The 26,161-nt window shown below is 46.1% G+C and overlaps 1 protein-coding gene across 4 annotated transcripts in view; it reads left to right on the top strand.

Annotated features, from left to right (window-relative positions):
* The window catches only part of SACS (sacsin molecular chaperone), a 65,771-nt gene extending 41,318 nt beyond the window's left edge, over positions 1-24,453 (top strand). For 2 of the 4 annotated variants that reach the window (XM_053665545.1, XM_053665546.1), the window contains 4 exons: positions 1,659-3,141; positions 3,718-3,809; positions 8,245-8,271; positions 11,554-24,453. In XM_053665545.1, coding sequence (XP_053521520.1) covers positions 1,659-3,141; positions 3,718-3,809; positions 8,245-8,271; positions 11,554-23,114 — 13,163 coding nt within the window. In that variant the 3' untranslated portion in view covers positions 23,115-24,453. The remainder of the gene's footprint in view (positions 1-1,658; positions 3,142-3,717; positions 3,810-8,244; positions 8,272-11,553) is intronic. The other 2 variants (XM_053665547.1, XM_037129432.2) reach the window with 2 other exon arrangements.
* Positions 24,454-26,161: the final 1,708 nt, after the last annotated feature.

The raw sequence follows: 26,161 nt of genomic DNA on the forward strand, positions 1-26,161 counted from the left end.
ACTGGTAAAGGCAAACATATAGAAAGGTGGTAGACCAACCACTTACAAATCTAGTATGAAAACAATTAAAATGGCAATAAGCACATACCTGTCAGTAATCACTTCAAATGTGAATACACTCAGTGCTCCACTGAAAACACAGGGTGACTGAATGGATTAGAGAGAGAGAGAGAGCCCTGCATAGAGAGCCTGCGACAGACTCCAGACCGAAAGACACACAGATACTGAAAGCGGAAGGGCGGAAAGATATTTCATGAAAACGGAAATGGAAAAAAGGAGAGAGTCAGGGGTAGCAGTACTTACATCAGACAAAATAGACTTCAGAACAAAGGCTATAACAGGATACAAACCCAGCAATTCCACTCTTGGGGGTGTGTCTGAAGAAAATGAGACAATTCCAAAAGATACCTGCACCCCTGTGCTTGCTTGCAGCGTCATGTGCAGTAGCCAGGTTATTGAACCGTGTGCGTGCAGCCTGGAATATTACTCAGCCGTGAAAAACAAACCATGCCATTTGTGACAACATGGATGGACCTGGAGGGTATTATGCTCAGTGAAACGAGTCAGAGAGAGACAAGTACTTTGTCATTTCACTTAGGGGTGGAATCTACAAATGTAAAGAAGTGAACAAGCAAAACAAACTACCCACAGACACAGAAAAACTGTTAATTGCTGGAAAGTTGGGTGGTGGGGAGAGTATGGGCAAAAAGGTTAAAGGGATTAAGAGGTATAAATTTGCAGTTATAAATAAGTCGCAGGGATGTAAAGTACGACGTAGGGAATAATGTCGCAGGAACTCTATGCGATGGCAGATGGGTGGGGACTTTTGTGGTGACCACTTTTAAGACATGTAAATGTGAAATCCCACTATGTCATACACCCGACACTAATACAATACTGTATGTCAACGGCACTTCAAAAGAGCTTTCCATTCTAGCATAAAAATTGTACATAAAAAAATCACCCTCAGGAAGTCCTTAAAGGCACATGCAGAAGACTCATAACACAGCACTTCCGACACGCCCATTTCTCTTCAAATGTTGAAATACCACTTGGTTTTTGGCTGAAGAACAGGCATAGGGCTGGTGCGGATGCAGGCCCGTGCTGTACAAAACGCAGGCCCCCAGACGCACCAGCCTTGTCTCCTGGAGGTGAGCTGCTCCCAGCTGCCAGCGCACCCGCTGGGAGAAGCAGGGGAATGGGAGCTGGTCCAGGCTCCCCTAGGGCAGGTGCACACAGAGGACCAGCACTGGCGTCGCCCATGGTGGCATCTCTCTGCCCCTCCGCCTTCAGGGCACCTGCTCTTGTTCCGTGGAGTTGGTTCCCGTGGCTGTGGGGCTGAGTGACCACGCCCAGTTCCTCTGTTCACATTCTCATTGTTTGGTAAGTGAAGATGTGTCTCAGGTTTTCACAATAATTGTGTAAAGTCTCTATGCCTTGTGCTCATTGCATCGAATGAGAAATCGTTATCCCTCACGTAAGAATTATATCTTCCAACCGGGGCTTTTATTTATTAGGGTTTTTCTGAGATAAATCTGTTTTGGAGTCATTTCATGGCTTACTGTTTTGCATGTGAAATATTTTGGTATAATGATGCATTGTGATTGTACTTGTCCATTGAATTTCAGAACTGACCATGACTTGAATTTGTTTTACAGATGTTCCTTGTATTTTTAGTGGTGACCAGATCGGAATGTTAGACCCTCATCAGACACTTTTCGGTCCACACGAATCAGGTCAATGCTGGAATCTCAAAGGTGACAGCAAAGAAATCAGTGAACTTTCAGACCAGTTTGCGCCATTCATCGGCATTTTTGGAAGCACCAAGGACACGTTTGTAAAGGGCAATTTCCCGGGGACGCTGTTCCGGTTCCCCCTTCGCCTGCAGCCTTCCCAGCTGAGCAGTAACCTCTACAACAAGCAGAAGGTCCTGGAGCTGTTCGAGTCCTTCCGGGCAGACGCAGACACGGTGCTGCTCTTCCTGCGGAGCGTGCAGGACGTGTCGCTGCACGTCCGCGAGGCCGACGGGACAGAGAGGCTGGTGTTCAGAGTGACGGCCAGCGAGGATGAGGCCCTGACTCAGGAGCGGCCGGATGCGGTCAAGCTGCTGGGAGCGGCTATAAGTAACTATTGTAAGAAGATCCCAAACAACAGCATAACCTGTGTGACGTATCACATGAACATAGCTTTGGAGGATGCGAGTGCGCAGGACACACAGAAGACGTCGTGGCTGGTGTGCAACAGTGTGGGCGGGCGAGGGGTTAGCAGTAAACTCGATTCTTTAGCTGACGAATTGAAGTTCGTCCCGACCATTGGAATAGCGCTGTGTTTATCCAGCGGAGATGATGAAACAGGAGCAACGTCTGATTTCTCAGGAAAAGCATTTTGTTTTCTTCCCTTGCCACCGGGCGAGGAGAGTAAAACCGGCCTCCCTGTTCACATCAGCGGGTTCTTCGGCCTGACGGACAATCGCAGGAGCATCAAGTGGCGAGAGCTGGACCAGTGGCGAGATCCGGCCGCCTTGTGGAACGAGCTGCTGGTCGTGAACGTGGTCCCGAAAGCCTATGCCACCCTGATCTTGGATTCCATCGGCCGCCTGGAGTCGCGCGGGAGCGCCAGCTCGCCCCTGTCGGTGGACACCATCTACAAGCTCTGGCCGGACGCAGGCAGAGTGAGGGCGCACTGGCAGCCAGCGCTGGGGCCCCTGTTCCGCGAGCTGCTCCCACATCCCGTGGTGCACTCCCTCGGCGGCCGCTGGGTGCGGCCGGAGCAGGCGCGCTTCTCCGACCTGGACGAGGGATTGGAGCGCACCGGGGCGGTGCTCCGCTACCTCTGCAGCGCGGGGCAGCAGGTCGTGAAGGTGCCCGAGCATCTGACGGAGGCCCTGCGGCTGGCCGCGGCCCCGGAGCAGCCCGTGCAGAAGGTGACGCCCGCGTGGGTGCGGCAGGTGCTGAGGAAGTGCGCGCCCCAGGGCAGCGCGGAGGAGAGGCTCCACCTCCTGGAATTCGTGCTTTCGGACCAGGCCTACAGCGAGCTGCTCGGCCTGGAGCTGCTGCCGCTGCAGAACGGAAAATTTGTCCCTTTCTCCTCCTCCGTATCAGATCAAGATGTTGTTTATATTTCCTCAGAAGACTACCCAAGGTATGGAACACGCTTTCAAAATGCGCGTTCACGCTTAGGGACGCCCCAGCCCCTGGCAACGTGTCGAGCCCTGTACTGGACCGTGCGGTGATCAGGGTAGATTTTATCTCAAGGAAGGCTTGTGCTGAGCGTAATACTCTGTTAAAATGTGAATGGATACATTTTTACACCCTAAAATGAAAAAAACATCCAGGTGTTTGTCAGTTAAAAAGTTATCCAGGCAATCGGGTTTGGGGGGAAATGAGTATTAAATAATTCTTTATAACTAAGGATGCATATTGACATTTCAGAAAATAAGATTAACTTTATTCTGAGAGATTTAGACTTATTTCTGGATTCACATGAGGTGCATGGTACCCTCGTGGTTTAAAGCAAAGGCGCAGTGATGCCTGGTCAGAAAGTGCTGCCTGTGATTGGACGCATGCCCTGACTGGTGTCTTGTGATTGGACACATGCCCTGACTGGTGTCTTATGATTGGACACATGCCCTGACTGGGTCCTATGATTGGACGCATGCCCTGACTGGTGTCAAATGGTGTTAGAGATAGTAATTGCTGTTGTCCTTTCACCGTTTAGGTCTCTTTTCCCTGGTCTGGAAGGAAGATTTATTTTGGACAACTTGAAGCCTCACCTTCTAGCTGCTTTAAAGGAAGCTGCCCAAACTCGAGGTATTATAATTGTTTGTTTTTTTAATTTTCACCCAAAGATATGATATTTAGAAAGAGGGGAAGGGAGAGAAAGAGAAAGAGAAACACTGATATGAAAGAGAAGCATTGACTAGTTGCCTTTTATATGTGCCTTGACTGGGGATCGAACCCTCAACTTTTCGGTTTGGACATTGCTCCGCCAAACCAAGCTGCCCAGCTGGGGCAGTTTGTTGGTTTTTTTAACTTTTTAAAATAAACCTATCTATTAAAATGTAATTTTTTTAAAGTTTTCTGTTAAGTTGAACCCAATTTGAAATTGCCAATAGTTTTCCATTTTAGACCTGTTAGTCAACAATTTCATATGGTTCAGCTGAATCTAATTGTTATATTTTAAGATGTTTCAGTCCTGGGTTCTGGCACCCAAGAGCACCCAAAGTTGCACTGATCCTTAAGCACCTCTCCTGTCCCAGTGTGGCGGTGCACATTTGTGGAAACCATTTCTTACAGCTGCACAGGGCTTTGCCTGCCCTGCATCCTCATTGTCTCCTCCTCTGAGCCCCTGGGCCCCCCCTTGTAGCGAGTGGGCAGAGAGGGCAGCTGCTGTCTTAGGCTGCACAGGTGAGGAGAGGACGAGGTGGACTTTGGGGTCTGCAGCTCCTGCCGGCCCCCAGCTCAGGTCCCCCCGAGCCTTGCTCTGTTGCCCGTAGCAGCCCTCGGTTTTGAGTGGCTGCGCTGGGTCGCTTTGGGGAAATGCAGACGGTGAAATGAGCTCCACCACCATGTCAGGAAAGGGATCCGTGGGTCTCACCGAAGGGCACGTGTTCCTGAGAACTCTAGGGAAAGACCGAATGCTTCGGGGGAAAATCACGTGGCTGTAAGTGGGACATTCTCGTGCAGCTTTTGTTGGCATCCTTTCCCTCGTAAGACTGTTATTGCCTAAACTTTCTCTAAGTTAGATATTAGCCTGAAAAATTCTGGATTTGCCCCACTGGTTGAGGTTATAAAGCATATTTGTTGTGATGTGTCTTTTATGGCATATGCTATATTCTTTTCAAGGTTAATGACAGAAGGAAAAGTAATAACTGCACATCTCAATTCACTGAGATATTAGCGAAAGGATGGGAATGGGGAGACAAATAAGTGCAGAGCCAGAGTGAGTCCGAAGGAGAGCAAGTACGCGAGTGCCGTTGACCACACGGAATCTGCAACTGTGAGGTCATAGCTGTGACATTGGTGGGCACTGCCACCTTCAGAGTGGCCTCCTTGGGAGTCCAACCCTGCCATGGTTTGCTCCAGAGTTTTAGAAATCTTTACTTTTCAAACTCATTGTTATATTCTGGTACAAAAGCTTCACACTGAAATAAAATATGCCTGCAGAAAAGTGTACGTATCATAAATGCAAGCTTAACCAAGCTTGGTAAACCAAAAACACCTACATCGAAGCCAGGAGTTTGCCAACACCCAGCAACCCCTCTCGTGCTTCTTTTGGTCCCACCCACTCAGGGGCCACCATGGCCCAAGTCTCCCAGCATCGGCGAGTGCAGCTGGTCATTGCACTCTCCACACAAGGGCTCACGCAGGGCGTGGCCACACCTTGCTTTTCTAGCCTCAGGTGGCCGGGGGCACCTGTTGCATTTTTAGGGTGAGTTCAAATTTGTGCATTAGCTCAGGTGATGTGACACCTTCACAGAGCGTCTTTTCGATTTGCACATCTTCGTTCCTTCATGTCCTTTGGATTCTGATTCTCAGTTTGGGGATTAGACCATACACGCTGCATTTTGTCTTTGGTGCTTGGTTAATTTTCTCTGGGCCATTACACTAGACCGGGTGTCTTCACTGCTTTCGTTGTCCCCCACAATGTGTGGCTTGGGTCTTCCAGAAATCGTGTTCACGATCACTTATTTTTACCTCAGTTTAAATGTTCAGCTACCATTCTTAATGACCATTAGTAGTCCTTTTTAGTATTTTTATTTGGCTATAATTGAGTGATGGGTAACCACCTCCTAAGCATCTTCCGTACCATTTTTATACCCTTAGTTCCAGAAAAAGTAATTTTTTTTCTGGACAAAAACGATCATCATGAAAGGTTTTAATGTTTTGGCAGCATTATAATGTAAGGGCTGATGGGGACCCCACAACGACCCTGGCTTTCCCTTCCCTACGTCGGAGTTGGTGAGGAGAGCCAGCCGCGGCGCATCCTTGCGGGCCCGCTGGCTGCGACCCCCTGGCTGCAACCCCCTCTCTGTCCTCTGCTGTTGTCCCGAGCCCTGCGGGGCTCCAGCAGCCTCCGGGGAGCGGGAGCGGAGCCTGTGGGCTTGCCCCTCCCTCCGTGGAGCTCAGGGCCTGCTCTAAGGGCGGTGCTCGGTAATTTTTTTAAACCCAAATGAAAGTTTTCTAAATCTGTATTTTTTATACAAGCTGTTCCTTTTGCTTTCCATTCCCCACTTCACCTTGTTGACTTCTGTCCCTCTTTTCACCCTCAGCCCACTCCGTCCCTCCCTCCCACCCTCCTGCCCCCGCGGGCAGTTTCTCCCCAGGAGCCCAGCACGCAGCCCCCTAATCCTCTTCCCCCGTTCGGATCCTGCTTCTGCTGCGCCAGGCTGCGTGGTCCTGAGAGTGGTCCTGAGAACGGCGGTCTGTCATTTTACCGTATCCCTGTCCGTGCCTGTTGACAAGCTTGGTTCACACAGTGGTGCTTCTGTGATGGCACTGGGGGCCCAGGAACACGGTGAAAAGGCAGATCTCTGGTGTCGTGCCTGTGGTTTAGTATTTCTTTTTCTCCTTCTTTTTAAAGGATTTATTTATTTCCTTTTAAAGAGAGGGGAAGGGAGGGAGGGAGAGAGAGAAACATCAATGTGTGCTTACCTCTCTCGCACCCCTGACTACGGACCATGTACCTCGACTGGGAATTGAACCAGAGACTCTTTGGTTTGGGGGCTGGCAATCAATCCACTGAGCCACACCAGCCAGGGCTTAGTGTTTCTTTTTCAAGTATCTTCCCTTATGTGCTCTTCACAGTCATGACGTAATGGAGCCTGTTTTATCTCCTCCATTTGAGAGATGGAGACGGTGCGACTGCAGGAGTTTGAAGGGCTTAAATGACTTGCTTGTGGTGCGGAGTGGGAACCGTGACTCTGGTTTGTTTGTTTCCTATTTCCGGGGCTGGATTATTTCTGTATGGAGTTACCGGAGTAAAGGGTGACAGGCAGGAGTCGGGGAATAGTTGGGAGAGCAGGTAGATGGGTTTCGGAGGAAGTGAATAGGGAGGAAGCAGTCAAATCAGACAAAGGGTAGGAAAGCCTGATAGGTGGTACCCAGGCGCTGTGCACATTTAAAACTTCCCTCCGTGTTTGTTACATGGGGTCTCCTGGCTGCTTCTGTTTCACGGCCAGGACTCTTCGGTGAGCATCTGCTTGAATCTCCTCCACGCGCCAGGCACCGAGGAGCAGGCGGGGGTGATGTGACGGTGCAGAGCCGGAAGGCGCCGAGAGCCGCCCTGCCATCATCCCCTCCGCCTCGCTGCCCACACCCACCACACACAGCCCGTGTGTGTGCTGACAGCGCTGAGCTCCCCGTACACGCGCTCTCGCACCTGTGTACTCCGTCACCAGGGCCCGTCTGTACCTGCCTTTTCATGAGACTGTCAGGCAGAGACCGGGTCCACTCTGTGTAGTTCACCTCTCTAGCACTTGGTCGGTATTGAGTGACTGGTAAAATGCGTCTGAAGTGACTGAAAGGGTGTTGAGATGAGGGGTGGGAATTCCCTTGGTGAGGCCCATGGTCTCTGTGCACGCTGGCAGGTGTAGTCAACGGCACCGGGACACACAGGTGTCTCGCTGACCTGTAGGGAGCTGGGCTCCATCGCAGGAGTGGCTCGCTGTGGGCAGAGGACGGGGCAGACGCCCATGGAGCGGCCCTTTGGTGAGTGTGAGGGTGGTGGTCACCAGAGGTGCGTGGTGGCGAATGACACACTCTCCCTTTCTTTACTGTAAAGCCGAAGCGATGGAGTCATTGTAGGCTTTCTTTGTGGACATGGTCCGAACCCTTTAAAGTCTGCCTTCCCTTAGTTCCTGCCCAGAGTATCGCAGTATCTGGCCACAGCAGCCTGGCCAAGAGCCCGCTGGGAGCTCGTGGGACGGCTTCGTTTCTGCTGCTGGGGTGTGACTCCCACGCCCGAACTGCACGTGCCCGCCCTCTGGGCCCTCTTTCTGATGAGATGCCCGCCTTCACGTGCTGTGGCTGTAGTTCGCCTTGCAGCGCCTCTTTAAATCTTAAATGTATCATCTGCTATGTTTGGGGTTTTGTTTCTAGCTTTTGTTTTACATAATGATGCAATGAGACAAACAGTGTTAAACAAAACAGTGTTACTTTAAGATACAGAGTAATTCCTGTAGCTGTCATGTGAAACTTGTGACAATTCTGTCTTTTTCTAAGAAGAGATTTCATTTTATTCTAGCACAGCAGCTTCTCTGGGGATACTCAGGTATGTGCCCGACTAATGTGTGTTCATGTGTGGCCTGATGTTTTCATTCGTGTGGTTCTTTGAGTCCTGTTTCTCATTCCCCTGAGTAGCTAGAAATGGTGTCGACAGTTTTTTCTAGTGGGAACAGCTATTAAAGGAGAGAGGAGACCCTACTGACGCAGGTGCGCAGGTGAGTGCTGCATGCACCACGGTGAAGCCACACTGACCCGCTCGGAGACACGTTTCCGAGAACACTTAGTCCCGAGGAAAGAATCCGGCAGGACCTGCATTTCGGGCTGTGGCCTTTCGTGGGGCCGTGTGGGAGTGAACACACCCCTGCTGCATGGCCCCCGTAACTACAGGGGTACTCAGTGAGAGGGTGGTGGGTGGGCAGGCAGTCGGTTCTGGGGGCGTGTGGAGGGAGAAGACCCGCGGTTCGCTGTGCTGCCGCAGGGATGGCAGGGGGCCAGGACAGCGGCCAGCCAGCCCCCTTCTCTCAGTGCCTCGCGGGCCCTCCTGTTGGCCTTTTTAAAATACAAAGTGTTTGACTTAACTTGTATTATTTTCCCTTGGGGAAAATTAGAGGGGACGAGATTTGCTTTACAGAGAATTTTGGTAAATGATACTTTGGGCGTCAGTCTATCCTGTGAAGCAGTCTACACGTGTATTAAAGGTAGTTGAGAAGCAAAGGCCTGTTGCACTGATAATCCATGTAAACATTCCATTTGTTTTCTGGCTTGTATTCCAAGTGGCTTGGCATTGTTACATTCTATTATTATTATAATATATCTTACACCTTAGTTAATATACCTTCTGTCAAGGTTCAGTCAGAGAAGAAAACAGAACCTCCTGGACGTGGGCTGCTGAGGTCCCGCACCCGGGGCTCCGGTTATGGGCGCCACTGTGCCCCAGGCCTTGCTGCGTCTCCCATTCACGTTCGGGGTGAAAATGGGGAAGGCGCAGCAGGGCCCGTGCTGGCGGACTCAGGAGGTTTGGTCCCTGGCCCTGGTTTTGAGCCGCCTGGGATGCCCCGTCCACATTAGAGTGGACGTTCACGCTGGGCCCACGGTGCACGCCTTGCTGGCGCTCCACTGGGGGACTGCCGGGTGGCGTCCTGGTGGGCAGGCAGGCTTTCCCATCCTTCCTTGGTTTGGCCTTTTTCTTTCCCTTTTTTCCTTTTTGTTTCTGTGGAGGTGTGACTGACTTCTTATTTACCGTTTAATCGGACCTTCACTTCCACACGTATGTGTTTACAAAGAGATTCAGCTCCCTGCTCACAGCGGGGCACTGTAGGAAGTCATCAGCTACAAAAGCTGCCGTTGCCACTTGCTGTAGGAGAAAAGTGTAAAAACTGCTGCTGGACTCCCAGCCTCGGGTCATCAGTCTGGTCAGCTGTGGTCAGCTCCCAGGTAATGAAGGAAGCGAGGGGGCGAGTTTTTGGTTAAGTCAATTTTGAAGTAGACTCTAATACTCCATTTCCATCCACGCTGGAAACCCTTCTCCAAGCTAGTGCTGAGCACACACGTACAAATAAATGTGCAAATAAAGAACAGTGCAGCCTTTTAGTGGTCACTCGGTGTGTGGATGTTATTTTGAACTCATCTGCAGTAAAGCAAAAACTACTCAGAATCTGAGTTATTTCTAAATTAACTAATCATTTAATAATCATTTAGAAAAAAGCTTTCTGTCCTGGGAGCGCTTTCAGTACTATACAGTTACCTACTTTTGACAGTGCTGAGCATTTTAAAGGCTGCAAGAACACGAGTCATTTGTCACGATGCTATAGATTATTTTGCTGATACTGTAGGAGGAGGTTGAGAGTTTCAGTGACTTTCTAAACCAGGACAGTAAGAGTTTTCTCTGAGTTAACATTTATAATTGAGGGTTAAAAGCTCTATGAAGGCTTAACTACACAATAACAGAAAGAGTGAGGACATCAGAGCGAGCCGACGTGGGCACATAGGAAGAACTGTGTGCTTCCACGTCTGCTCCATCACATCTGCAGTCGAGCATGGCCCTCGCGTCATCCGCATGTGTGTGTGTGTGGTCGGCATTTTTCATACATTCATATTGGGTAATTTTCCTGAAGGTAGGTATGTGTTTTATAAATTGCCAGGTTTTGTGCAAGGATTTTGCATAGGATTACCTACAAAATTGCATGTTATATGGCGATTATTAACATGGAACCTATTGGGCTGCATATTTAGTTTTTTGTTTTCTAAGTGTTGTGAACTTTAATTTCTAACTTTTTTTGTATCTTTGGTGTTGTCTCTTTGTGTTTCCTATTATTTAGATATTCTATTATTGTAAATTGAGTACGCATTTGTTTAAAATGTTGTTAAAATTAATTACAAAAATATATCTTAGTGGAACTCATAGACTGAGCAGGCTGTGCTACTCAGGCTCCTGACAAAACCTTGTGATTTCTCAGATATTTCCACTTGATTTACCCACCCAAGTCACACGATGTGGAAACTGGGAATATTCAGAGTGTGGGGGTTGAGAGTTTCCGAACATGGCAGACAGGTGCTCTTGCTTAGACCTGTGTGGCAGTGATTTTAAAATGTCTTATTATGACATGAGAGATGACTTGGGGACAAAGATGAAGTCGCCTTCCTGACGTGTAGGGCTGCGACAGGAGGGAGAGCTTCCTTGCTCAAAGTATGATGATACATGGAAATTTCAAGGGGCTTGAGCTGTGCCCTCTTTTATATGTTTTTCAAAATCAGTTTTAGGAGCGTCTAGAAATTGTATATACTTAGGGAGAAAATTGGTGTCGGTGTTCCATGGGATTGCATTTGAAACGCTTCCCCTTTCCCTGTACGGCAGGTGTTAGCGTGGGAAGGAAGCCCCGTGAGTCTCCTCGGGGCTCAGCGTCAGGCAGTGTCGGTGAGCAGGGACAGGGGCTCCGCCCTGCGCCCTGACCACAGGCCCTTCCCGTTGTCCGGTGCGGCCGCCGGCCTCTGCAGGCCTGAGGAGAAGACAGCCGTGCTGGGCACCCCTCCCGAAGTGGCGCTCCCTTAAACTTGACCTGCTTTTCTTGGAACTTTTATTTGTGGACAAATAACCACTAACAGTTCTTTTCCATGTTGATTCCATTTGTGGAACATCGTAGGATAATTTTTAAAGCACACATAAATGCCCTTTATATATTTGTTTAAAATCACTTTCCAGAGAAAATTATATCTCCCATTGGTTATTATCAATATGGATGTATGGGTAGACTCTTTGATCTGCAGAAATAGGCAGCTGAGCACCCTGCAGCAGCCTTGTGTGTCTAATGCGTGTCTCTGCGATTCACAGGGAGGCCGTGCACCCAGCTGCAGCTCCTGAACCCCGAGCGGTTTGCGCGGCTCATCAAGGAAGTGATGAGCGCGCTCTGGCCTGGCAGAGAGCTGATCGTTCACTGGTACCCATTAGATGAAGACAAGCATCATCCGTCTGTCTCATGGCTTAAAATGGTTTGGAAGAATCTCTACATACATTTTTCAGAGGACCTGACGTTGTTTGACGAGATGCCACTTGTCCCCAGGACAGCACTGGAGGAAGGGCAGACATGTGTGGAGCTCATCAGACTCAGGGTCCCGTCATCGGTCATTTTGGAAGATGAGTCTGAAGCGCAGCTGCCAGAATTTTTAGCTGACGTTGTCCAAAAACTTGGAGGGATCGTCCTTAAAAAGTTAGATGCCTGCATACAACATCCACTTATTAAAAAATACATTCACTCGCCATTGCCAGCTGCTGTTCTGCAGATAATGGAGAAGATGCCACTTCAGAAGCTGTGTAATCAGGTAGCCTCGCTGCTTCCAACGCACAAAGACGCCCTGAGGAAGTTCTTAGCCAGTTTGACTGAGAGCAGTGAAAAGGACAAAAGGATAATTCAGGAATTGCCAATATTCAAACGAATTGACCACTCATCTGGCCAGGGAGTTTCCTCTTACACAAAACTGAAAGGTTGTAAAGTCCTGCACCATACCGCCAAACTCCCACCAAACCTGCGACTCTCGGTTTCAGTGATAGACAGTGGTGACGAGGCTACTATTCGCCTGGCAAATATGTTGAAAATAGAGAAATTAAAGACCACTGGCTGCTTAAAGATTGTTTTAAAAGATATTGAAAGTGCATTTTACTCACATGAAGAAATAACACACCTTATGTTGTGGATCCTAGAGAATCTATCCTCTCTTAAAAATGAGAATTCGAACGTGCTCGATTGGTTAAAGCCATTAAAATTCATTCAGATGTCCCAGGAACGGATGGTGTCAGCCAGCGAGCTCTTTGATCCTGATGTGGAAGTCCTGAAGGATCTCTTTTATAATGAAGAGGAAGCTTGCTTCCCGCCGTCAGCTTTTACCTCACCAGATGTTCTTCACTCTTTGAGACAGATTGGTTTGAAAAACGAAGCCAGTCTCACAGAGAAAGATGTTGTGCAGGTGGCGAAAAAAATTGAAGCTTTACAGGTCAGTGCTTGCCCGAATCAGGAAGTTCTCACAAAGAAAGCCAGGACACTCCTGCAGGTTTTAAATAAGAATCCCACGCTGCTGCAGTCGTCAGAAGGGAGGATGATGCTGAAGAAGATGAAATGGGTTCCAGCTTGCAAAGAGCGGCCCCCGAATTACCCAGGCTCCCTGGCGTGGCGGGGGGATCTGTGCAGGCTGTGCGCCCCACCAGAGATGTGTGACTCGGCCCACGCGGTTCTCGTTGGCGCTGCACTTCCTCTTGTTGAGAGTGTCCACGTGGACCTGGCAAAAGCTTTAGATGTGTTCACAAAGCCTAGCATCAGTGCTGTCTTAAAACACTTCAAGATTGTGGTTGATTGGTATACTTCGAAAACGTTCAGTGATGAAGACTACTACCAATTCCAACATATTTTGCTGGAAATCTATGGCTTCATGCATGATCATTTAAATGAAGGGAAAGATGCTTTCAGAGCCTTAAAATTTCCATGGGTTTGGACTGGCAAAAAATTTTGTCCCCTCACCCAAGCTGTGATAAAGCCATTCCATGACCTTGACCTTCAGCCTTATTTGTATAGCGTGCCTAAAACCATGGCAAAATTCCACCAGCTGTTTAAGGTCTGTGGTTCAATAGAGGAGTTGACATCGGATCATATTTCCATGGTCATCCAGAAGGTGTATCTGAAAAGTGATCAAGACCTCAGTGAACAAGAAAGCAAGCAAAACCTCCACCTGATGCTGAACATTGTCAGGTGGCTGTACAGCAATCAGATCCCAGCCAGCCCCAACACGCCCGTTCCCATACATCATGGCAGAAAGCCTTCTAAACTCATCATGAAGCCAATTCACGAGTGCTGCTACTGTGACATCAAAGTCGACGACCTGAATGACTTACTGGAAGATTCGGTGGAACCAATCATTCTGGTGCACGAGGACATACCCATGAAAACCGCGGAGTGGCTGAAAGTCCCATGCCTCAGCACCAGGCTGATCAACCCTGAGAACATGGGGTTTGAGCAGTCAGGACAGAGGGAACCACTTACTGTAAGAATTAAAAACATCCTGGAAGAATATCCTTCAGTGTCAGATATTTTCAAAGAACTACTTCAAAATGCTGATGATGCAAACGCAACAGAATGTAGCTTCCTGATTGACATGAGAAGAAATATGGACATCAGAGAGAACCTCCTGGACCCAGGCATGGCGGCGTGTCACGGGCCCGCTCTGTGGTCCTTCAATAATTCTGAGTTCTCAGATTCCGACTTTGTGAACATCACTAGGTTAGGAGAGTCTTTAAAAAGAGGAGAAGTTGACAAAGTTGGGAAGTTTGGTCTTGGATTTAATTCCGTGTACCATATTACTGACATTCCCATCATTATGAGTCGAGAATTCATGATCATGTTCGATCCAAACATAAACCATATCAGTAAACACATTAAAGACAAATCTAATCCTGGGATCAAAATTAATTGGAGTAAACAACAGAAGAGACTTAGGAAATTTCCTAATCAGTTCAAACCGTTCATAGATGTGTTTGGCTGTCAGTTACCCTTGACCATAGAAACACCTTACAGCTACAGTGGAACTCTTTTCCGGCTGTCCTTTAGAACACAACAGGAAGCAAAAGTGAGTGAAATCAGTAGCACCTGCTATAATACAGCTGATATCTACTCTCTTGTGGACGAATTTAGTCTCTGTGGACACAGGCTTATCCTCTTCACTCAGAATGTAAACTCAATGTATTTAAAGTATTTGAAAATTGAGGAAAGCAATCCCAGCTTAGCACAGGATACAATAATAATTAAAAAAAAACTCTGCTCTTCCAAAGCACTGAATGCACCTATCCTAAGTGTTTTAAAAGAAGCTGCTGAGCTCATGAAAACTTGCAGCAGCAGCAGCAACAAAAAGCCTCCTCCAGATGCGCCCAAGTCGTCTTGCATTCTTCAGATCACCGTTGAAGAATTTCACAACGTGTTCAGAAGGATTGCCGACTTGCAGTCGCCGCTGTTTAGAGGTCCAGACGATGACCCAGCTGCTCTCTTTGAAATGGCTAAATTGGGCCAATCGAAAAGGCCATCCGATGAGTTGCCCCAGAAAACAGCAGAGTGCACCACGTGGCTTCTGTGCAGCTGCATGGATGCAGGGGAGGCCCTGAGGTTCTCCCTGAGCGAAAGTGGGAGGAGACTGGGGCTGGTTCCCTGTGGGGCCGTGGGAGTTCTGCTCTCTGAAGTCCAGGACCAGAAGTGGGCTGTGAAACCACACACTGGAGAGGTGTTTTGCTACTTACCTTTACGAATAAAAACAGGGTTGCCAGTTCACATCAATGGGTGCTTTGCTGTCACTTGCAATAGAAAAGAGATCTGGAAGACAGATACGAAGGGACGGTGGAACACCACCTTCATGAGACACGTTGTTGTGAAGGCCTACCTCGAGGCGCTCAGTGTCCTGCGGGACTTGGCCATCGGTGGGGAGCTGGTGGATTACACTTACTATGCAGTGTGGCCCGATCCTGATTTAGTTCACGATGACTTTTCTGTGATTTGTCAAGGGTTTTATGAAGATATAGCTCATGGAAAGGGGAAAGAGTTGACCAGAGTCTTCTCTGATGGATCTACGTGGGTTTCCATGAAGAATGTGAGGTTTCTAGATGACTCTATACTTAAAAGAAGGGATGTTGGTCCAGCAGCCTTCAAGATATTTTTGAAATACCTCAAGAAGACTGGGTCAAAAAACCTCTGTGCTGTGGAACTTCCTTCTTCGGTAAAACTAGGATTTGAAGAAGCTGGCTGCAAACAGATACTGCTTGAAAATACATTTTCAGAGAAACAGTTTTTCTCAGAAGTGTTTTTCCCAAATATTCAAGAAATTGAAGCAGAACTCCGAGATCCTTTAATGAATTTTGTTCTGAATGAAAAAGTTGATGAATTCTCAGGAATTCTTCGGGTCACCCCGTGTATCCCTTGCTCTCTGGAGGGGCATCCTTTGGTTTTGCCTTCAAGATTAATTCACCCTGAAGGACGAGTCTCAAAGTTGTTTGATACTAAAGATGGACGCTTTCCTTATGGTTCTGCTCGGGATTATCTTAACCCTATTATTTTGGTTAAATTAGTTCAGTTAGGTATGGCAAAAGATGACATTTTATGGGATGACATGCTAGAACGTGCAGAGTCGGTGGCTGAAATTAACAAAACTGACCATGCGGCTGCTTGTCTGAGAAGCAGTATCTTGCTGAGTCTTATTGATGAAAAGCTAAAAATAAGGGATCCTAGAGCAAAGGATTTTGCTGCAAAGTATCAAACAATCCCCTTCCTTCCATTTCTGACAAAACCAGCAGGTTTTTCTCTGGACTGGAAAGGTAACAGTTTTAAGCCTGAAACCATGTTTGCTGCAACTGACCTGTATACAGCTGAGCATCAGGATGTAGTTTGTCTCTTGCAGCCAATTCTAAATGAGAACTCACATTCCTTTAGAGGTTGTGGTTCAGTGCCACTGGCTGTTAAGGAGTTTTTGGGATTACTGAAGAAGCCAACAGTTGATCTCGTTGTAAACCAATTGAAAGAAGTTGCGAAATCGGTTGATGATGGAATTACGTTATACCAGGAGAACATCACCAATGCTTGCTACAAATACCTACATGAAGCAATGATGCAAAATGAAAACACTAAGTTATCAATTGTTGAGAAGTTAAAATCCTTTAATTTCATTCTAGTTGAAAATGTATATGTTGGCTCCGAAAAGGTTTCTTTTCATTTGAATTTTGAAGCAGCACCATACCTTTATCAGTTGCCAAATAAATATAAAAATAATTTCCGTGAACTTTTTGAAAGTGTGGGCGTAAGGCAGTCATTTACTGTTGAAGATTTTGCCCTTGTTTTGGAAACCATTGATCAAGAAAGGGGGACAAAGCAAATAACAGAAGAGGGTTTCCAGCTTTGCCGGCGAATAATTAGTGAAGGGATATGGAGTCTTATTAGAGACAAGAAACAAGAATTTTGTGAGAGAAATTATGGCAGAATATTATTGCCAGATACTAACCTGAAGCTTCTCCCTGCTCAGTCTTTGTGCTACAACGATTGTCCCTGGATAAAAGTGAAGGACAGCTCTGTGAAGTACTGTCACGCTGACATACCCAGGGAAGTGGCTGTGAAACTGGGGGCAGTGCCAAAGCGACATAAAGCCTTGGAAAGGTACGCGTCCAACATCTGCTTCACTACTCTGGGCACTGAATTCGGACAGAAGGAGAAACTGACCAGCAGAATTAAGAGCATCCTTAATGCCTATCCTTCAGAAAAGGAAATGTTGAAAGAACTTCTTCAAAATGCCGATGATGCAAAGGCCACAGAAATCTGTTTTGTGTTTGACCCCAGGCAGCACCCGGTGGACAGGATATTTGACGACAAGTGGGCGCCCCTGCAGGGGCCGGCCCTTTGTGTGTATAACAACCAGCCTTTTACAGAAGACGATGTCAGAGGGATTCAGAATCTTGGAAAAGGCACCAAAGAAGGAAACCCTTACAAAACGGGGCAGTATGGAATAGGGTTCAATTCTGTGTACCATATAACAGACTGCCCTTCTTTCATTTCAGGAAATGACATCCTGTGCATTTTCGATCCTCATGCCAGGTACGCACCAGGGGCCACATCCATTAGTCCTGGCCGCATGTTTAGAGATTTGGATGCAGATTTCAGGACACAGTTCTCAGATGTTCTGGATCTTTACTTGGGAAACCACTTTAAACTGGATAATTGCACAATGTTTAGATTTCCTCTTCGTAATGCAGAAATGGCAAAAGTTTCAGAAATTTCTTCAGTTCCGTCATCAGACAGAATGGTCCAGAACCTTTTGGACAAATTGCGGTCAGATGGAGCAGAACTTTTAATGTTTCTTAATCACATGGAAAAAATCTCAATTTGTGAAATAGATAAAACCACTGGGGCTCTCAATGTGCTGTATTCTGTGAAGGGCAAAATCACCGATGGAGACAGATTGAAAAGGAAGCAATTTCACGCATCTGTAGTTGACAGCGTTACTAAAAAGAGACAGCTCAAAGACATCCCAGTCCAGCAGATCACCTATACTATGGATACTGAGGACTCTGAAGGAAACCTTACCACCTGGCTCATTTGTAATCGGTCAGGCTTCTCAAGTATGGAGAAAGTATCGAAGAGCGTCATATCAGCTCACAAGAACCAGGATATTACCCTCTTCCCGCGCGGCGGAGTGGCTGCCTGCATCACCCACAACTACAAGAAACCCCACAGGGCCTTCTGTTTCTTACCCCTCTCCCTGGAGACGGGCTTGCCGTTCCACGTGAACGGCCACTTTGCTCTAGATTCGGCCAGAAGAAATCTGTGGCGTGACGACAATGGAGTTGGTGTTCGGAGTGACTGGAATAACAACTTAATGACAGCATTGATAGCCCCTGCGTATGTCGAATTACTGATCCAGTTAAAAAAGCGGTATTTCCCTGGTTCTGACCCAACGTTATCCGTTTTACAGAACACACCTATTCATGTCGTGAAGGACACTTTGAAGAAATTTTTGTCATTTTTCCCAGTCAACAGGCTTGATCTGCAACCAGATTTGTACTGTCTAGTGAAAGCACTTTATAGTTACATTCACGAGGATATGAAACGTCTTTTACCTGTTGTACGGGCTCCAAACATTGACGGCTCTGATCTGCATTCTGCAGTTATAATTACTTGGATTAATATGTCTACTTCAAATAAAACGAGGCCATTTTTTGACAACTTACTGCAGGATGAATTACAAAACCTTAAAAATGCAGATTATAATATCACAACACGGAAAACAGTAGCAGAGAACGTGTATAGACTGAAACACCTGCTTTTGGAAATTGGCTTCAACTTGGTTTACAACTGTGATGAAACCGCCAACCTGTACCACTGTCTCATTGACGCAGATATTCCCGTGAGCTATGTGACCCCCACTGACGTCAGGGCTTTTTTAATGACGTTCTCCTCTCCAGACACCAACTGCCACATTGGGAAACTGCCTTGTCGTCTCCAGCAGACTAACCTAAAACTTTTTCATAGTTTAAAGCTTTTAGTTGATTATTGTTTTAAGGATGCAGAGGAAAGTGAGATAGAAGTGGAGGGACTTCCCCTTCTCATCACACTGGACAGTGTTTTGCAAACTTTTGATACAAAGCGACCCAAGTTTCTAACAACATACCATGAATTGATTCCATCCCGCAAAGACTTGTTCATGAATACATTGTATTTGAAATACAGTAATATTTTATTGAGCTGTAAGGTTGCAAAAGTGTTTGACATCTCCAGCTTTGCTGATTTGTTGTCTTCTGTATTGCCTCGTGAATATAAGACTAAAAATTGTACAAAGTGGAAAGATAATTTTGCAAGTGAGTCCTGGCTTAAGAATACATGGCATTTTATCAGTGAATCTGCAAATGTGAAAGAAGACCAAGAAGAAACAAAACCAACATTTGACGTTGTTGTTGATACCCTAAAAGACTGGGCATTGCTTCCAGGAACAAAGTTCACCGTGTCAGCCAATCAGCTTGTCGTTCCTGAAGGGGATGTTCTGCTGCCTCTGAGCCTGATGCACATCGCAGTTTTCCCAAATGCCCAGAGTGATAAAGTGTTTCATGCTCTCATGAAAGCTGGCTGCATCCAGCTTGCTTTGAACAAAATGTGTTCCAAAGACAGTGCATTTGTTCCTCTGTTGTCATGTCACACGGCAAACATAGAGAGCCCCACGAGTATTTTGAGGGCTGTACACTATATGGTTCAAACTTCAACGTTTAGAACTGAAAAATTAGTAGAAAATGACTTTGAAGCACTTTTGATGTATTTCAACTGCAATTTGAGTCACTTGATGTCCCAAGATGACATAAAAATTTTAAAGTCACTTCCATGCTACAAATCCATCAGTGGTCGCTATATGAGCATTGCAAAATTTGGAACATGCTATGTGCTTACAAAAAGTATTCCCTCAGCAGAAGTGGAAAAGTGGACACAATCATCATTATCTGCATTTCTTGAAGAGAAAATACACTTAAAAGAACTGTATGAGGTGCTTGGCTGTGTGCCTGTGGATGACCTTGAGGTATATTTGAAACACCTCTTACCAAAAGTTGAAAATCTCTCCTATGATGCAAAATTAGAGCATTTGATCTACCTTAAGAATAGATTATCAAACATTGAGGAATTGTCAGAGATCAAGGAACAACTTTTTGAAAAACTGGAAAGTTTATTGATAATCTATGATGCTAACAATCGATTAAAGCAAGCAAAACATTTCTATGATAGAACTGTGAGAGTTTTTGAAGTTATGCTTCCTGAAAAATTGTTTGTTCCAAAGGACTTCTTTAAAAAATTGGAACAACTTATAAAACCCAAAAATCAAGTTGCATTTATGACCTCCTGGGTGGAATTCTTAAGAAATATTGGACTAAAATACATACTTTCTCAGCAGCAGTTGTTACAGTTTGCTAAGGAAATCAGTGTGAGAGCTAACACAGAAAACTGGTCTAAAGAAACATTGCAAAATACAGTCGATATCCTTCTCCATCATATATTCCAAGAACGAACAGATTTATTATCTGGAAGTTTTTTGAAAGAACTGTCTTTAATACCATTCTTATGTCCTGAGCGGGCCCCTGCTGAATTCATTAGATTTCACCCTCAGTATCAAGAGGTAAATGGAACACTTCCACTTATAAAGTTCAACGGGGCACAAGTGAATCCAAAATTCAAGCAGTGTGACGTGCTGCAGCTGTTATGGACATCCTGCCCTATTCTTCCAGAGAAAGCCACGCCCCTGAGCATCAAAGAACAGGAAGGTAGTGACCTTGGCCCACAAGAGCAGCTTGAACAAGTCTTAAGCATGCTTAACGTTAACCTGGATCCCCCTCTTGATAAGGTCATTAATAACTGTAGGAACATATGCAACATTACAACTTTGGATGAAGAAATGGTAAAAACCAGAGCAAAGGTCTTGAGGACCTTATATGAATTTCTCAGTGCAGAAAAAAGGGAATTTCGTTTCCAGCTGCGGGGCGTTGCTTTTGTGATGGTAGAGGATGGTTGGAAGCTTCTGAAGCCTGAAGAGGTAGTGATAAATCTAGAATATGAATCTGACTTTAAACCTTACTTGTACAAACTGCCCTTGGAACTTGGCACCTTTCATCAGCTGTTCAAACATTTAGGTACCGAAGATGTCATTTCAACTAAGCAGTATGTTGAAGTGTTGAGCCGCATATTCAAAAGTTCCGAAGGAAAGCAATTAGATCCTAATGAAATGCGTACAGTTAAGAGAGTAGTTTCTGGTTTGTTCAAGAGTCTACAAAACGACTCAGTCAAGGTGAGGAGTGAGCTTGAGAATGTACGCGACCTTGCCCTTCACCTTCCAAGCCAAGATGGTAGACTGGTGAAGTCCAGCATCTTAGTGTTTGATGATGCGCCGCATTACAAAAGTAGAATCCAGGGGAATATTGGTGTGCAAATGTTGGTTGATCTGAGCCAGTGCTATTTAGGGAAAGACCACGGGTTTCATACTAAGTTAATAATGCTTTTTCCTCAAAAACTCAGACCCCGTTTACTGAGCAGTATACTTGAAGAGCAGCTGGATGAGGAGATGCCCAAGGTGTGTCAGTTTGGGGCCCTGTGCTCTCTCCAGGGAAGGTTGCAGCTCCTCCTGTCTTCTGAACAGTTCATTACGGGACTGATTAGAATCATGAAGCATGAAAACGATAACGCTTTCCTGGCCAATGAAGAAAAAGCCATAAGACTTTGCAAAGCCCTAAGAGAAGGCCTGAAAGTGTCCTGTTTTGAAAAACTCCAGACAACATTGAGAGTTAAAGGCTTTAATCCCATCCCCCACAGTAGAAGTGAAACTTTTGCTTTTCTGAAGAGATTCGGGAATGCTGTTATCCTGCTGTACATACAACATTCAGACAGCAAAGACATTAATTTTCTACTAGCATTAGCAATGACGCTTAAATCGGCCACTGACAACTTGATTTCTGACACTTCGTACTTAATTGCTATGCTGGGATGCAATGATATTTATAGGATCAGTGAGAAACTCGACAGTTTAGGGGTGAAATATGACTCCTCAGAACCGTCAAAGCTTGAACTTCCAATGCCTGGCACTCCAATACCCGCCGAAATTCATTACACCCTGCTTATGGATCCGATGAATGTCTTCTACCCGGGAGAATACGTGGGGTACCTGGTCGATGCCGAAGGGGGTGACATCTACGGGTCATACCAGCCAACGTACACATACGCAATCATTGTACAAGAAGTTGAAAGAGAAGATGCCGACAACTCTAGCTTTCTAGGGAAGATCTATCAGATTGATATTGGGTACAGTGAATATAAAATAGTTAGCTCCCTTGATCTTTATAAGTTTTCAAGGCCAGAGGAAAGCTCTCAAAGCCGAGACAGCGCCCCTTCTACCCCAACCAGCCCTACGGAGTTCCTCGTCCCCGGCGTACGAAGCGTCCCTCCTCTCTTCTCTGGCAAAGAGGGCCACAAGACCTCCTCTTCCAAACACCACCCCCCAAAGAAGCTCAAGGTGAGTTCTTTACCAGAAGTTTTAAAAGAAGTGACGGCAGTGGTGGAGCAAGCTTGGAAGCTTCCAGAATCTGAGAGAAAGAAGATTATTAGGCGGTTATATTTGAAGTGGCACCCTGACAAAAATCCAGAGAACCATGACATGGCCAATGAGGTTTTTAAACATTTGCAGAATGAAATTAACAGATTAGAGAAACAGTCTTTTCTGGATCAAACTGCAGACAGAAGCTCGAGGCGGACGTTTTCCACCTCGGCCTCCCGATTTCAGTCAGAGAAATACTCATTTCAGAGGTTTTATACTTCATGGAATCAAGAAGCGACAAGCCATAAATCTGAACGACAACAGCAAAATAAAGACAAATGCCCGCCTTCAGCTGGACAGACTTACTCCCAGCGGTTCTTTGTTCCTCCCACGTTCAAGTCCGTCGGTAACCCGGTTGAAGCACGGAGGTGGTTAAGACAAGCCAGAGCGAATTTCTCAGCTGCCAGGAATGACCTTCATAAAAATGCCAATGAGTGGGTGTGCTTCAAGTGCTACCTTTCCACCAAGTTGGCCTTGATCGCTGCTGACTATGCTGTGAGGGGCAAGTCCGATAAGGACGTGAAGCCAACTGCACTTGCCCAAAAAATAGAGGAATATAGTCAGCAACTGGAAGGACTGACCAATGACGTCCACACTTTGGAAGCATACGGGGTGGACAGTTTAAAAACGAGATACCCCGATTTGCTCCCTTTCCCACAGATCCCCAATGACAGGTTCACGTCTGAGGTGGCCATGAGGGTGATGGAGTGTACTGCCTGTATCATCATAAAACTTGAAAACTTTATACAACAGAAAGCGTGACAGTGTTTGAAGAAAAACAGTAGACCTGAGTCCTGAATGTGTCATAGCACAAATAGGAACTGCTGCCCTCCCTCCAGCTTCATGGCTGCGTGTCAGGAACTGCAGAACACAGAGCAGGCTGCCTGGAAAGGATCTTGGAGTTGCTGTGACTGCGAGTATCCACAGAAGACCTTGACTGATTCTAAGAGGAAATTATTTTGAAAGCAGTGGTGGACTGCAGAATCACTAGATGTACTTGAATGGCTAAGACAGCCTAGTGTTGAATTGCACTTTGTCACCAAAGCTTGGCCGTTTGTTAGAGGGGAGTCTGCTCGTGCCTGTGGTTGGGATAGAGTTAATTTTGTGTTTTTAACGTGGTCTTTTCGAAGGAGCTAACAAAACACTGGAATACCATTGGTTTAAACAAATAAGGGGAATTAAGTCCTAGAATTTTATTGTTTCTTTAAGTGGGTCCTCTTGGCCATATGCTGTTTTCTTATCAGCTGGATCTGATTATGAATTTGTTGCCATTTTACATCTTAAATCCTCAGTCCATTGAAAGCGTGGTACCATGTTTTATTCCTGAACGTTACTTGATTAGGAGCAGGCGGGTAGTGCTTGTTACGGTGCGCTGGGTGCACTTTGCATCTTTACGTGAAATGTTTTTTACACTTTATGTTTACAGTTGCCTCTTTCAGGAAGATAGTGTATGGGAAACTCAAAACTGTGGCAGTTCTTACCACCAGGTGTCCATATTGCTTCCGGGAACTGCTTACCAAAACAACATTTATCAGCTGTTAGAACATTGGCCTCATGTTCGTTTGTACATACTTTCCACAGATGTCCTAATTTATATAGTGTAGCTGAACAGGATACGGTCTTTCATTGTCTAAAGGTGCTGCAGTTAAAAAAAAAAATCCTTGTCTTTCAAAATGGCACTTGGTGGAGCCTTGAAAAACTGTAGAATCATTGTGACAACATCCAGTAGTTTGTAAGAGAGGAATGGTCAGCTGTGTGTCCCGTGAACGAGCAGAATCGACCGTTCACTCCCGTTGTGTTTGAATGTCCCACCACAGGCGTCTAACGCACTTCTTGAACAGAATGTAAAAGGGTAATGATAAGTAGTTCACACGTGTGCTGGCTGTAAATGATGCTAAAAGTTGACGCTAAAAATATTATATTTTTAATTGCATAAAAATATAATATTTTATGCAGTTAAGGGCTTATGGAACATTACACCTTTTTTACTTTTATTGGTAATAAGGAATGTCTGCACCACCGTGATTCTCTTGCTTCTGGATGTGGAGCCGTGTAACTTTCTGCTGTTATATTAAGTGCCATAATTTTAATAAAGTGAAACGTACATATGAAACCATTGCAACTGGTGTTTTCTGAGAACTAGTTCATTGACAATCAAACTTAATGTCTTCCTATATTAAGTTTTCATATGCGTGTATATGTGGGTTTATTGGAAATATGGAATTTTCCCATATTTTTTATACTGGAATTTTGGAAGATTTCTTTTTCATGATTGAATATAAAGTACTATGTTTATTAGGTGCTTATTGATGAAGGAATTTATCTGATCATACCTTTTTAGGGAATATGCACACACATAGTGTGTACAGGGTGGGGCAGAAGTGGGCTCAGCTGTGAGTACACCACACACACAGTTTCTCCCTGAGCCCTTATTATGTGTTGCATCATTCTCCATGTTGACAGCTGGAAGCCTGCTTGTGCCCCGCCCTGAGCATGTGTGTGTTTGGAAGAAGAGACACTGGATGTGGCACCCAGCAGGCAGAGTCTGACTTGCTGTTTTCTGTGCCTCCGGAGAAGGCTTCGTGCTTGGGGGCTAATTCACACCTGAGCCCTAATGGGTGGGAAATCTTTACCTTCACATCTGAGGCGGAGGTCCTCGGAGGTAGGCAAGCAGTGCTGAGTTCTGCGTCCTGAGGCAGCCCAGACTCTGGGTCTGCAGCTTCCTGGGCCTTTGTAAAGAAGCGCTTGCTGCTTTGGAGCTCAGTTGCAGCACTTGGAGGATACGTTACTGCTCTGGGTTGTTAAAACTGACACAGGAAACTTAGTCTGGCCCTTGTGTTACCTGACCCCGTTGGAGTCCTGGGTGGCTTTTTAAAAAGACTTTCTTTTTAAAAAAGTTACAGGTTCACAGTCCCTGGTATGAAACCGTTGCATTCAGATGTACTTCAGAATTTGGATTTTAGAAAGTAAGCATTCCCATCAAGTTGCTATTTTTGCAGGGAAGTCTGTGAATATTCACATCGAGTTGAATAGAGACCTGGTAAGCAGCCTTAGATAAATGTAGGTCATGTTTTGCAGCCAACATATTCAGAAGTTTTTCATTTGGGGGAGCTTTTTAGGTTTTAAAATTCAGTGTAAAGAATGTTGTACCTGAACTAACTATTTTATGCTTGTTCTTTTTTGCCCTGTTTTGCTTTCCCTATTAAAAGGAAGGTGGAAACTCAGCCAGTGTGCAGGGCAGCTGCTCAGGAGGAGCGCACATTCCAGACGGGGCTGGAACGGGTGTCCCCACGCTCAGGAGCGGGTGCCCGCGTTCGGGAGCAGGCTCCGAGAGCCCAAGAAGGATGTTGGTAAACTGTTCCAATCGGGTTTACTAAAATAAAGTTGCTACCAGGTCTGACTTGGGGATAGGTGGGGTTTTCTTCTATTTGTGCAAGTCGGCATTTTCTGCACTTCAGTGTTTTGTGGATGTAAAGAGAGTAAAATCAGTAGTGTGCTGGTGGAAAACAGGAATTAGGAAAGATTCCTGTTACGTTAGTGACGGTTCTCGCAGAGCAAGCCCGAGGAGAGCCGTAGATGCAGTAGACACAGCTGTGCGGAGAGGTCCACGAGGATTTCCAGGGACTGACTCGTGCGTGAGGGGATAGCCAGGTTCTCTGTTCCCAGGCCAGGCCCGCGCTCCGTTCTGGAAATGCGCGGGCAGGGGCTGAAGCTGCAGTCTGCAGGTGGGATTTCCTAGACCTTTGGCTTCTAAGTTTCACCACCGCACCCCTCTCCCCCCCCCCCCCCAGTTATCTCATTTTCACCAC

This window comes from Artibeus jamaicensis, unplaced genomic scaffold (genome assembly GCF_021234435.1).
Source record: "Artibeus jamaicensis isolate MK-2021 breed Jamaican fruit bat unplaced genomic scaffold, CSHL_Jam_final contig_415, whole genome shotgun sequence".
NCBI lineage: Eukaryota > Metazoa > Chordata > Mammalia > Chiroptera > Phyllostomidae > Artibeus > Artibeus jamaicensis.